General features: G+C 38.7%; 1 protein-coding gene across 1 annotated transcript in view; it reads left to right on the top strand.

Annotated features, from left to right (window-relative positions):
• Window positions 1–7,004, top strand: part of man1c1 (mannosidase alpha class 1C member 1) — a 187,778-nt gene extending 180,774 nt beyond the window's left edge. Inside the window, exons 11-12 of the mRNA XM_004078309.4 lie at window positions 1,829–1,944; window positions 5,618–7,004. Coding sequence (XP_004078357.1) covers window positions 1,829–1,944; window positions 5,618–5,759 — 258 coding nt within the window. The 3' untranslated portion in view covers window positions 5,760–7,004. The remainder of the gene's footprint in view (window positions 1–1,828; window positions 1,945–5,617) is intronic.
• The last annotated feature ends 6,846 nt before the right edge of the window (window positions 7,005–13,850 follow it).

Genomic DNA, 13,850 nt, shown 5'->3' with positions numbered 1-13,850 from the left:
TTTTTTAAGTTCAGTTCCAGTCAAAGCTATTGAATCATGGGTTCGATGTGTTTTGATTTTTTTTAACAAATGACAGTGAATAAGCCTTTTTTCTTCAGAGGTAGATCTTTCAGAATAAGTTACTACATTGCTGCCCCTCATTATGATCTTCATTTTAAATTCATCTAAAAGATATCTCATCCTTCCAAAGCAGCTGCATGTGTTTTATGCTTCTCCTTTCCCTGAACCACAGATCGCTGTAAAATATACCTTTGGTTGCTGCAGCGGATGAATAATTTTGCGTGCCGTTTATGCTGGAGTTACTGTACGATGTAATTTTGTGCCCCGACTGCTGTGTCTTATTGGTGACCTGAATCCCATTTTCTGGGTTGTACTCACCTATTATGTCAAGCTCCTTTTACACCCTCTATTACCCTCAGTCACCTTCCCTAACATTGTGTGCCCCTATACATTAGCTGGCAGATCGAGGAGCCCCAGTAGCAGGAGGTGACGATGGCTATGCAGGGATCACCATTATTAATGTGGCGATAGATAGGACTTTAACTCTGGGAAACTATAGAGCTGACATGAAAGAATTAACATTCATTTAGCAGAAGAGAGATCAGCTGATGAGTTTGACAGCCTTGTAATTATCAGGCACAAATGTTGGAGGCAGTGCACAACAGTTTTGCACAGGAATGTCAAGCATTAACATGTCGAGATCTTTGTTAATTTGCGTGTATAACCCCGGCTCTTTGTTACCGGGGTAATAATGAGCTAATCTGCTCGGGTAGTTCAGCCAATCCTCATTCACTTCAACTGAGCTGCTGCTTGATACGTTATTTCATTTAATTGTGGACAGTTGCTTTGCAAAAGGGTTCTTTCTATTCCAAAAGGCCTTGTGCCTTAGTCACGCGCACTCGGAAGGGGATTTGACCTGAACTGGTGCTGGGGTTTTTTGAGTTGTCCGGGGAGCTTCGTAGACTACATCTTAAAGGAAGCGAAGGCGTCTCTTGCTGTTTCCTTGTGCGACCACCTTAAGGAACATTATGAAATGTGAACATTGTTGGGTCTACATATTTATGAAATACCGGGTGATGTTGTCGTAAGGTGTCCCTATATGCCACTTTCGAGTTGTTGGTAAAATAGGTGCACTGGCCCCTCACTGACCGCACACAAATGCAGCACGCACGTAATACTCAAGTGCCTGTAAGATGCCCAGACAAACTACCCTCTCATTGTCTAAGTTCTTCATTTCTAACAGTCAGGCTTCAAGGACGGGCTCACACTTATCACTTGAGAAGTACTAATATGCCTCTTCTGCGAAATCTTCTGGTGGGTTGAAAAAAGGAAAAGAAACTGTACCAGACTCCTGCGTCTCAGCTGCGTCACCCTTACACACCCTTTTGTGCTGTTTAAGTATTCGCTATGACCTGTTGCAGACAACATGTCCGTAGGAAAAAATGTGCATGAACATCTTTGCTCTAAGCCAGGAATAGCGACTCCAAGCCTTGAGGACCGCATTTCTAAATGTTTTCCAACATACCCTGATCTGGCATGTTCTAATTGGCTGGACTCACCTGAACCAGGTAATCTGTTGGAAGTAAGGATATCTTGAAATTGTGCAGACACCCCAGTCCTCGAGGCCTGGAGTTGCCCAACCTTGCACCAAGTTGTCTACAATCTTGAGATTTTGTGCGGGCCACCTGCATGCCCCACACACAGCCCGTCCCATCTGTAAGAACAGTTGTGATTAAGTCATTAGTTAAAAATGTATTTGCAGAGTTAATGCAGAAGTGGTTTTGATTTTTATCCTCCTTTCAAATGTGTTTTCTCTCTTTCCTGTCAGGCACTGGAGCGATATTGCAGAGTAGAGTCTGGTTTCTCTGGGATCCGTGATGTTTACAGCATGACGGTCAGCCACGATAACATGCAGCAGAGCTTTTTCCTCTCAGAGACACTCAAGTAAGTTCCATTTCCTTTACTTCTTCGCTGCCGAGAGAAACTGCATTTGCATACACAAATCATCATCGCAATACTGAACTCTGAGGATTCATCTCTACCTATTGCCTACAGAGCACACTTGTGCTGATAATGAAACAGACTCCATTTGAAATAGAACACCATTTGCCTGTAAAAGGTACTATGATAGGAGCCAAGCGCTTCAGTTTTATTGGAAATTTGGGCATACAATGCAGGGGGTTAACCAATTGCAAATACTTTATAAAACATTTTATTCACTACATATTCTGCTTCACTAAAACTAAGGTGCCTCTTGAAATATGAAGAGATTCCTCTCAACTAAAACCAGACTCCAACGTCTGATAAGTCAGATATAGCAAAGATGTGAAAAACATCACAGCATGACAGATGACTTTCTGAGTCTTCGCTGGGGTCAGGATCAAGAAAATATTTAGAATGAATGGCTCTTAAAATGATGCAAGTTGGCAGCTCCATCAAAAAATAGAACAGCTATCCTCTCATTTATTAAAGAGACTGTAGAGCGCTGAAGACGGTGTGACAGACAGAGCAGAACGAGGTGGCATGTTTGCAGACACACAAAGAGCCAAACATGTACGTGTTGATTTGTTCTGCTGTAGCAATTTAACATAATTCCAAATGAAACTGTTGAACTGCAGGATTTTAATTCAAAGTATGAGGCTCTTGTTGTCAGAGCAAATCTGCATCAAAACATAAATCTCATGGTGAGATTCTTTGCCCTCAACAGTAAATGCAGGATTTATAACGGCTGGCTTAACTCAACAGATCTGGCAACGCTATGTCTCCTTACGTTTTTTTAAGAAATGTACACAGAAATTATGACAACTGTGATCATTGACTTCACATCCTTTTAATGTCTTAATGTAAACTAAGGTACAACACTTTTTGGTTCTTGGCTGCTTCCTTGTGGTCTCATTGATTTAGATCGCTGTGCATTTTAACTTCGGGATCTCACTTAAAGGCTGGAAAAAAACAAATAATGCATTTTTTTTTTTTTACCAAGAAGCTAAATTTAAAGCTTCTTCACTAATTAAACAAAAAAACATGATAATGCCTATTTCTTTTTAACTTGGGGCTTAGTTTAAAATATCTTCTGCTGTCAGGAAAGCAAAAAGACTTGTTTTGTTTTTAATTGGTTGTAGAAATGACCTTTGAGGCTGTCTGACTTTGTGTTAACTATTTAATTGTGTCTTTCATCTATACAAAAAGACAATCTAGTGGCCTACAAGCAGTTGTTTTCCAGGTCTCCCATTTAATAAAAAATCATAAATAATATTTATACAACTCTTTTTAGTTATTTCTTTTGAATGGAGCACAGATGCAAAAGGAAAGCCCTTTTTTACTGTCAGCTAATTAAAATTAAATAAACGTCAAGAAATACTGGGATTATTTTGTATTCTGCTAAACTCTTTTCATGTTTATTTCTAAATGGAATGCAAACTCACCCTGATGCAACTATGCTTGCATTTTTTTTAAGGCTGGAAATAAAATCAGGCATCAGTTGAGTTACTTGTGTCAAAAGCTCAGAAGTTAGTTGTAATAATTTTAGCATCTGTAACAACCACAATGCATTTGCATGCATGCACTAACAGACTAAATACTCTATCCTACACCTTCGTCATAGTTTTAGTATAATCCTTAATGAATAAGGTTATTAGGAAAGTGTGGAGCCTTTGTCTGCTTTGTTGTTGTTCCCTGCCGGTTCCTGTGTGGCGTTGGGGGGATTCCGGCTGCCGCTGCTGGTGCGGTGGGGGTCTTGGGGTGGGGATGGCTGGGCACTCTCCCTCCTTCTTTTCACGTTCCACCATCCATTTTAGAAGAACATAAACACTCACCTGAGCACAGGTGTTAGCTCAACAGACTGAATGACTGAAATATTTCACACTAGTTGGTTTTAAGGCATAAGTATGCGTGTGAACACTATCTGTTTTGTGTACATGTCGACAGGTGGACATTTTTGCAACTAACAGGTGTGTTTATAACTTTTGAGTGTGTGTGTGGACAGGCCCCGCCCTTTTTTTGTTTTGTTTTTTTTTACATTTGAACCTTACCATAATGATTAACAACCAGTAAACTTGCTGCTTTATGCTGCTTCATGGTCTTATCCCCCTTCCCCTCCTATTATCACCCCCTACCCCCCCTCTCTCTAACGTCCCTCTCTCTTCTTCCCCTCTTTCCTTTTCCGTCCGGTCCAACACCAAAGATTTTCAGACATGTTTGAAATTAATAAAGTTTGGCCTCAATTACAAAAGGGGTTTATTCAGACATACCTTTGGTTTGTCTGAAGATTAATAACCCCTCTTGTTAAAGTAAAATATGTCCAACCCAAGAGGCCCTCAGCTCTCATCTGTCTGCCTAGCTGTTGGACAGGACAAGTTAAAAAAAAAAAAAAAAAAAAAAAAAAAAAAAAAAAAAAGGAAAGTGTGGAGCCTGCATTTTTACTTTTTTTTCAAAAAGTATCTTTAGATGTTTCCACCGTCTTTGTGTATAAAATTTAATTTACACATTAAGGGTCCATTATCTTTGAAATCAACAGACTTGCCTATACATGAAGCCTATCTTTAAATATTCTCATAACTACCATTAAAGTACACTACACACACCAGCACAGTCATGCTCACCCTGCAGGAAAGGTGATATATAGATAGTCTTCACTTCAATCCCCCAAACACAAAGGAAACAAAAGGAAAGCGTTTTACAATGAGTTTTCATTAGAAAATCGGATTAACATAATCCTGTCATCTAGATCAGTCATAAGGGTATAGAACAAATTAAAAACACTAAATATTTTTTTTCACATCTTATAGCTACTGTCAAAGAAAAAGCATACATTGTAATTTAAGAAGAGTAACATAAAAAAATGTGTTGTTTTGCTTAGCTGCTGCACTTATTTAAAACAGTGAAGATTTGGGCAGTAATGGGGCGGCAGTGGTTTGGGCAGCTGAGCAGATCGGCCAATGATCAAAGGGTCGGTGGTTCGATCCCCGCTCCCCCCAGTCAACTGTCGTTGTGTCCTTGGACAAGACATTTCACCCTCCCTGCCTCCAGTGTGGCTCCACTGGTGTGTGTATGCGTATGAATGTCTCAGTGATGATCAGAGGGGTCATAGGTGCACACTGGCAGCCACGCCTCTGTCAGTCTGCCCCAGGGCAGCAGTGGCTACAGTAGCTTACCATCACATGTGAAGTATGAATCAGGAGTGAATGAATAATGGACACATTGTAAGCACTTTGAGCGTCTGGAAAAGCGCAGAAAAATCCAATCCATTATTATTATTATTATTATGTTTATTATTATTATTCATCTTATTTGATTGAGCACAAATATAAATTTAAGTAATTTACAGTTTACAAATATGAGTAAATTTGTTCAAAAGAGTATGATAAATTGTAATTTATTTACAATAAAAAAAAAAATTCTATTTGCATTGGATGAACAAAGATGCATTTCTGAAAAGGGGTTAGGTCAAATGTAATGTCAATTTTATTTTTTTACTTTTTGTAACAAGGATGACTACACATCTATCTTCCTTTTAGGTCTGACCAATATTTATCCCAACATACATCTTGCTGTATATTTGCAATATAAACTTGAGTGGTGAGATAAACACACACTTTTTTATCCCCCCCTTCCCAAGGTATTTGTACCTGCTCTTCTCTGATGATGACCTGCTCTCCCTGGAGGACTGGGTCTTCAACACAGAAGCTCATCCGCTGCCCATCATCCGCAAGAGCTGCCTGCTGGACGACACAACACAGGAGAAGATGGTGTCTGAGTAAAACTGATTATAAACCAACAACTTAGACAAATACTTGAGCACAGCTCCTGTGTACACACAGAAACTGCTATCGCCAATTCAGAGCAGGTTCCATCTTTTAAGGAGATTTACTGACTTGTAATTCCTTTCCAGTAAAGGATGTTGTGATTTTGCGCTGTGATTGTATAACCTTTTTTTTTTTTTTTGCTGGGGGGTACTTCCTGCTGGCCCTTCTCTTTTGTGGACAATCAAGACAAACATGATTTTCATGAAGATATATCTTTTTTCCTTTCCTTCTTTCCTCTGTGAGGAAACTGCATAACTTACAGATCCAAAGTGTGCGAGGGGGCTTTGAAATATTAGCTACAACGTTAGAAAGAGAAAGTATTCTTTTTTCCTCCTTGGTTTTTCTCTTTTGCCAGACGGCGGCGGCAATTTATTCCCTAAAATCTCAACATTGCAGTTTGGATTTTTTTTCCCCTTTGTGAACACACTTTAACCAAAGGTTTCTTTGCATATTCAGTACCTGTTTTTGGAATCTCAATAGGGAATTAATATTGATTAATGTACAGACAAACATGAAGTGTGACCCTCAAATCCACCTCTAAACTAATTTTGATGTCATGTTTCTTACTGAAACACGTTTGAATGAATTTTTTAAAGGTCAGAGATGTCAGAAAAGCAGCTGTGTCTTATGCATCCAGGGACCATTATTAAAAAATATGCTTGTTTGTGTTTGCACTCTGTGCTCGAGTAATTTATTTTCGGCAGAACTGTCATCTCAACTTTTCACATCTAAATGGAGTCATCTCAGTCCTGTCACTGTATAGCAAGCATAAAAAAAAAACCCGTCTGCTATCCATCTCCAAATGAGTTTATGTTGTAGCTTTTCAGCTTCAACTTGCCTTCACATGCGCAGTCATAAGCCTGCTGACGTGAGCATTTCTATCCACTGATGCTCTTCTGCACAGTTGAGGGGTGAATGTGTTGTACTGTACATACAGACGATGTGAGTGACACCTTTATGAGCTCGTCTTCTTTTGTCTTTTATCCTTTAGTTTGTTTTCTACAAGTTCAGTGATTGTTGTTTTGGGTTCTCTTCATTTTCTTCCCTCAGGTGTTTCAGTACAAAAAAATTCGTTTTATTTTGAGTGTAGTTATTGTTGACCTTAATTATGATTACTGATTCTTACTGTTTGCTTTAATTTTAATTGTTAAATATTTTCAACTACTGATAAAGGAGATCTGTACAACTTTGTGCATTTAAGATTGCAGTTGTGTCATTTTTGGACCTTAACTTAATTATAAGGACTGAAAAACATCCGCGCACACACGTCTTACTTTCTGTGAAACCTGTTTCTCAGTGACTTGGTTTTGCTAGAAACTCAAGAAATTTCTCAACAAAAGAACAAATGGAAGTAAATCTGACTCATCTTTTGATTACATTTTGTTTCCAGGAAGTACATTACAGATCTAATTTGAAAGGGAGCACCCTTTAATATTCCATAGGGGTGTGTATCGGCAAGAGTCTGGTGATACAATATCCCAATACGTCTCCCACGATACGATGCATTTCATGATATTGTATCCGAACACATTTTCTTTTTTTATTCTTTTTAAGAGTATGAGTTAGAAAAAACTCCAACCGGAGTTTTAATTAATTTAATATGCCTTTTATTGTAATAACATTGTAAAATTCTGTTTATTTAATAATTACTGTGTTGAGCACTGCAACTGTATCTCAAATACAAGTTGCTTTTACCCAAGCAAATTCATAGTGCTTTTATTTTATGGTAACCTAAAATATATTTGTTCTTAAAGGGAACAGTTAAAGTTGTCTGACTTCCACAACACAATATTTTTCAGTAAGTTAAGGGAAAAAAAATGAATGAATGTGCCTTAACCAGTGAGGTTCTAAAAGTATAATTAAGTATGTTTCTTTCAAACATTTCTAAATGTAGCTTCTCCAGTACAGTTTAGGAGCCTGAACGGTGCTTCAAAAATAAAGGAAAAAATATAAAACACCAATTCTTTCCAGAAACATTAAAGTGTGATGAGGCTGCATGACAGGGTGAAGAACAACGCTTTAATGTGGCTAAGATGCTTTACTTACATGACAGTCTGCGCTGCAGTTGCAGCTCCGCTTTCTCACACGCAGAAGTTAACCACTCATCGCCATGACGTTGGCCTTTTTTCAGAGCATTGTACACACCCCTCTTGTTCATCAGGTCGCTTCATTAGAATCTGTTGCTGTGAGGTTCCGCTGAACTTTGGCCTGCTTTGTCGATGCCATTTTGACTGAGGATCCGTGGCTAAGTGGAAAACAAGCATCAGATGCTGAAGGACGCTCATAAATAGTTAAATATCGTCGTGACAGCATTTTAAATAGATACAAATACCACCCAATAAAATATCGCAATATATCGCCGAATCATTTTTTTTCCTACACCCCTAGTATTCTAGCAGTTATTGCCAGAAATCGACTAATGTTGTTGCCCTTCTCTTTCTGTCAGCCGAGCAAACCGACATTTTCATCTTTTCTAAATGATTCACTTGAATCCTATTTTAGGAGTTAGTGCTCAGGGTGTTTTCACAGTGACTTCAAATGCCATAAGCATCCATTACCATTTATTTATGCCTTTTTAATTACATTGATGATTTTCTAAGACCCACCCATGTACAGTACAGACCAACCCCGCCCCCTCTTTCCCCTCCCCTTTTGCAGAATAGGGCAGGAAGTTTGTTGCCCGCCCAGCATTTTTTCTACGTTCTTTTCTAAACAACATTTTTTTCGTCTCTCCTGATTTACAATTCGAACAAAAGAATTTGAACAAAAGAAATGATCAGAAATGCTTAATTTCCCTAAAATGTCCTCTATCATGAGAAAAATGCTACAAAGACATGTTAAAAACACCATTTTCATCGGAGTGGGTCTTTAAACTGCATGTTTATCCTTATAGAGCAATAATCCAAAGCTATGACATGATGAAAATGATACAAACCAGGACAGCACAAAGCTTCACACATGCACCGCTATAATCGCAAGGGACACAAATACAAATGGGAGGATTCTCTACCCTTCCACCCGAGACTATCAGAGAGGGGCAAATGCAATAATTCCCTCCCCTCTCTTTCCTGCATCGATGCTGCTCGTAAATTCTCCAGCAAGCCAAAACAGACTCCTGTCTGCCTTGGCAAGACCCGCAGTCAATGTGTAATGAGGTGGGAAAAGCCAACGCTATCTTGCTGTCACAGTTGTCCTCCGACTCCAACAGCTGTACAGCAAAAACGGGCTCGTAAAGGATATCTGTTTTCAAATATTAGCAGCACTGAAAAAAAAGAGGTCCTGTGGGAGTTCACTTTCTCCTGAGTAAGACTTGCTTTATTCAGCCATTCGAGTCATCAAACACACCCACTTCATGGACCCTTCAGGTGTTACACGCCTCAAAAATGTTTCTAGGAATGGCCTGGGAAACAAACTGCTGGCTAAAAACTGTCTGCTAGATTTAGTCTTTTTCATCAGATTTACAAATCCACTAACAACTGTGTCCTGTGGCTCACTCAACCATTTTTACTTTGTTCTCTTGGACATAACTACTTCCAATCAAGAACAGAAAAAAACAAGCGTGATTGAGAATGCTCGGATCTGCACAAAATCAGTTAATGCAGAGGGAGGAGCATAAAGGGAATGTTTGCTCTTAAGGCAAAGCCTCATTATTGCCAAATATTTTCTGTGATATGTTACCATTTTCTGTAAGAATTGTGTCTTTGTGCTCTGAGAACTTCATGGATCTGTATCATTACTGGTCTTTTCCCTATCAACGGATATGCAGCTTCAAGAAAGAGCTTCTTTTAGCGATCAGTGTCCTCATTTAATGTGCAGATATTGGGCCATTCACCTATGATGACTACAGCTATCTCTTTCAAAGTAAAAATGAACACATTCAGAAAGAAATCACATTGTTTCTCTCAGCCACTTTGAACCTAGTTTAAACAATTTCTGCACACAAATCAGCACACCACATAGCCCTTTAAAAATCATGGTTAAGATAGAAAAAGGTTTTTGCCATGACATTCTCCCAATCCTCCTCTGGATCATCCAGATGGTCTCTGGAGAATTTCCGACGGGTCTGGACATGTTGCAGGAGGACCTTCAGAGCTTTGTAGGATTTAAATCTATAAAGACATAGTGTGTTCCCAGCTCTTGCAGGTCTTTGACCTGATTCTCCGTGTAGTTCTGGGCTGTTTCCTCATCGTTCTCAAGATCATTTGTTTCCCACCAGGTGAGATCTTGTATGTGGCCTTAAAATTCTAATAATTGCTCCAACAGGGGATCTTTTGTCACCAAGCTATATACTTGATTATTGCAGATTGGTTCCAGTTTTGTTCAGGTCTACGATCATGTCCCTGGTATCCTTCGACAGCTCTTTAGTCTTGGTCATGGTGGAGAGGTTGCAGTCTAGTTGTTTAAGGGTGTGGACAGGTGTCTTTTATACAGGTAACCAGTCCAAACAGGTGACATTAATACAGGTAGAGAAGATGGAAGAGCTTTAAAAATTAAAGGTTTCTGAGAGACAACATTCTTGTTTGTTTGTAGGAGCTAAAAAAGTATTTTTATGGTCTTTAGAAAACATACAATGTGATTTCCTGGAGAGATTTAAAATGTTCCTATGATGAACATTGCAGACCTAGTTCATCTTTTTAGATGGAAAATCCTGTGAGTGACTAGCTAATACTTGTATAAACTGCACGTGGCACAGGCCTGCCACCTTCCTGACAGAGTCCATGTGCCCAATATGGTGCCTTCCTGGTATTATTGCTCACTTTACAAAGAGAAGAAAAGCACATTTTCCCATGAATTGTAGCTCATCTGCTTTTGTCATGAGGTCATTAGTTGCTTTTATAATAATGGCCTGCAAAAAGTAATTAATACATTCCTGCCAATTCAAGCCTAATCTGACAGTTGCTGTGTGTAAAACCATCTGCAAAATGGTATAGAAATGAGAACCTCATTTACACCTGCAGCTACAACATCTGCTGCATCTAAAGAAACTACTTTATGTATCTGGACATCTTGACAAGACATCTTGTCAAGCATCTCTCTAAAGGAGAGCTCAGGACATGAAAACCCAGCAGAGATGTTTGTTTTAACTGATAATCTCTGTGTAACCTCATTGCAGCTGGAGAAACCGACCACAGAGAAGATTTCCAGATTGTAAAAATTTCAAGAACTCCTGTCAAGGTGCTGAAAATCAGCTATCAAATAGTCCATTCATATTATAGTAAAGTAAAGTATTAATGAGTGCATTTTCCATAAATTGAAGGACAAAAGTAATTCCTGGTGCTAATCTATGTATGTAAAATGATGAATGTGAAAATGAGGACATATTTAAAGAAAGAAAATTTGAATCATTTTATCTTTAACCCCCACTTATTCAACTATTTGACGATTCCAAAAATATACTGTCTTGCCACAAACTACAAATTTGCTTCTGTTGCCAAACTTATAAATTTTGTGATTTAAAAAAGAAAAATAGATTGATATTTAACAGTTTCCGAAGATAAATCTGTGACTCTATGCATGTAGTCGAAGTAGAGAGGGTAAAAAAAATGTATAAAAATGTCCTCCATCTATGAAGAATAGATGAATAACCTCCAGAAAAACCTCAGTGCAGCTCTTGTCTGTTCTTTTCAGAACACACTGTGCTTCTCTGCATCACCAAAGCATAAATGTCTGCCAGGCTGCCCTCATCTGCTGCCTCAACACCTTGTTAGTGGCCAGAAGGGAACACAACTGCATAATCAGCTGCTAATAGTGCAAAAAATAACACATTCAGCTCAGAGGTCAGAAAAAGAAGGAATAAATGGACAGACTGCAAGCAAATATCCAAATAGCTGTTTTCTGGTTGCTTTTATAAATGAAGGTCTAACTATATGTTTTTTAAAAATTTGAAAAAATACAGTTTTTAACAACTGTAAAAAAAAAACATTATCCTCAAGTTATGCCTTGTTCCCTTGTTCATCTTTATCTCTACAGGAGACGCAGGATCCCACAAGAAATGCAAAACTGCCTGGCAGTGCCTCAAAAATAGTTAGTCGGCCAAGTGAGATTCACAGGTAACAGGCAAAAAGCCAACACAGAGTCTGCATGCTTCCTGCACCGCACTGTTGCTTTGCTACAATGAGGATTTGTCCTTCATGAAAAGGTTTTTCTTCCAAAAAAGGGGGGATTTTAAGATAGTTTTTAATGTCATTTAAATGATGTCAGCAATATAAGCAATGAAAGCTCATAATACTAAAGCATACTTTTCCTTTTCAAGTTCAATTTCACAAAGCATAAATTATTGTTTACAATAGTAACCTAAATTTGCATGAACACCACCGTTTAGCTGTTCAACCACACAAATCTTTATTATTTTTAAAGGGTGTGTATCAATAATCCAGACAGCCTTTCCTCAATTCACTCAAAAACCAAGTGTTCATCCGTAAAAAGTACAACAAGAAAAGCACTGTTGCCTGTTTGACTGGCTTTTATTTATGATCTGAAGGGCAAACTGATCATTCTATATCACAGAAGAAATCAAACCCTATTCTTATTTCTATATGCTGACTATGCCGAAGCTTTATCATAGATTGTGTTCTCCAGGGATGAACAGCTTGAGTACAGAGTTCTTGTATTTTAGGATGTTCTTCATCTGAAACAGTCCAAACGACTGATCATTTTTCTGCAGTAATTTGTCTAAAGTTTACAGACTTTATGAGAGAATAACTAATCGGACTGCTCAGATCTATTGTATCCAAAGGACAGAAGCAAATAGTCCAAGCCAAGAGAAAAGTCAGAACAGTATGAAGCAGTGGACAGTTCTGTCAAAAAGTTCTTGATGATCCCATTTCCCCCTCGCAGATGGCAGTTTTAACCTTGACACATCATCTTTCAACAGTGATACTCTCAAGATAGCAGGGGCCAGAAAAGGTTTGGGAAAAAAAGAGTGAAGTCAAGGCAATCTTATCAAAAGAAAAAAAAAAGGATAAAATATTTACTCTGCACTCCAATCCAATCATCTCAAAGTGTGTTTAGTGTTGATATGAGGATCAGTGTTTCAGCCCCTCTGCTCCTGTTAAGATTTGGCTCCTTGCTCCTCCTAATCATCGGGAGTTACAGTATTTGAGAGTGGAAAAGCACAGCCAGGCGATATCACTGGAAAATCTTCAGTGGTGTTTTTATGTTGTTGCCTCCAGTACCGATCCGTATGACAAACCAAAACATGTCATTTAAGGCAAAGATGAAAAATTGTACTGCAAAACATGTAAACTTCAGTAAAAAAAAAGTTGTTCTATTTGTTGTATACACAACAAAAAAAGTTGGTACACAAGTCATCTCCATTAAAATACAGTAGAATCCTCTCTGCCATTCTGCAACTGACTTGTTTTGAACTTTTGGCAAAGTTTTGGCAAGTCAAAATCTGCAGCAACAAAAGCTGTTTTGAGCGTTTGTGGGTTTAGCATTTAGCACAGGCTTTTTCCAATGCTTTACCATTGGGAAAAGCCTGTGTGTGCTACAAACACTGCAAACAATGTAAAACATAAACTTCATTATTGCAGCTTTTAGTGTTGCTGGAGAAGTAGGGATGCTAAATAAACTGATAGGTTGCTCATTATTATTTAATTTTTTTTTTATTACAACACAGAGACAAGTCTCAAATGTTCTGTTAAAAAATTATTCCTTTAACCCTTGTGCTATCCTATGACCCCACCCTTACATTGACGTGTTATCCCTACCATGACAAAGGCGGATAAAGGTGAAGAGGATTTCATGTAATCCATGGACACTAGTGAACATAAAAAATCTTTGAAGAAAAAAGGTTCAGCGCACTGTCTAGTGGGGTCTAAATGACCCAACTCCCAATGTTAAAGTGCCTAGGATAGCACAAGGGTTACATATAATGGACTTACCGGTCAATCTTCGCTCCAATACTCACCTATGGTCATGAGCTCGGGGTCGTGACCGAAAGGGAGGTCCTGAATACAAGCTGCTGAAATGAGCTTCCTCCGTAGGGTGCCTGTGCGCGCCCTTAGAGAGAGGGTGAGAAGCTCAGAGTAGAACCGCTTCTCC

This window comes from Oryzias latipes, chromosome 16 (assembly GCF_002234675.1).
Source record: "Oryzias latipes chromosome 16, ASM223467v1".
Taxonomy (NCBI): Eukaryota; Metazoa; Chordata; class Actinopteri; order Beloniformes; family Adrianichthyidae; genus Oryzias; species Oryzias latipes.
The sequence above is the reverse complement of the archived record's forward strand: the minus strand, read 5'-3'. Positions and strand labels throughout refer to the sequence as shown.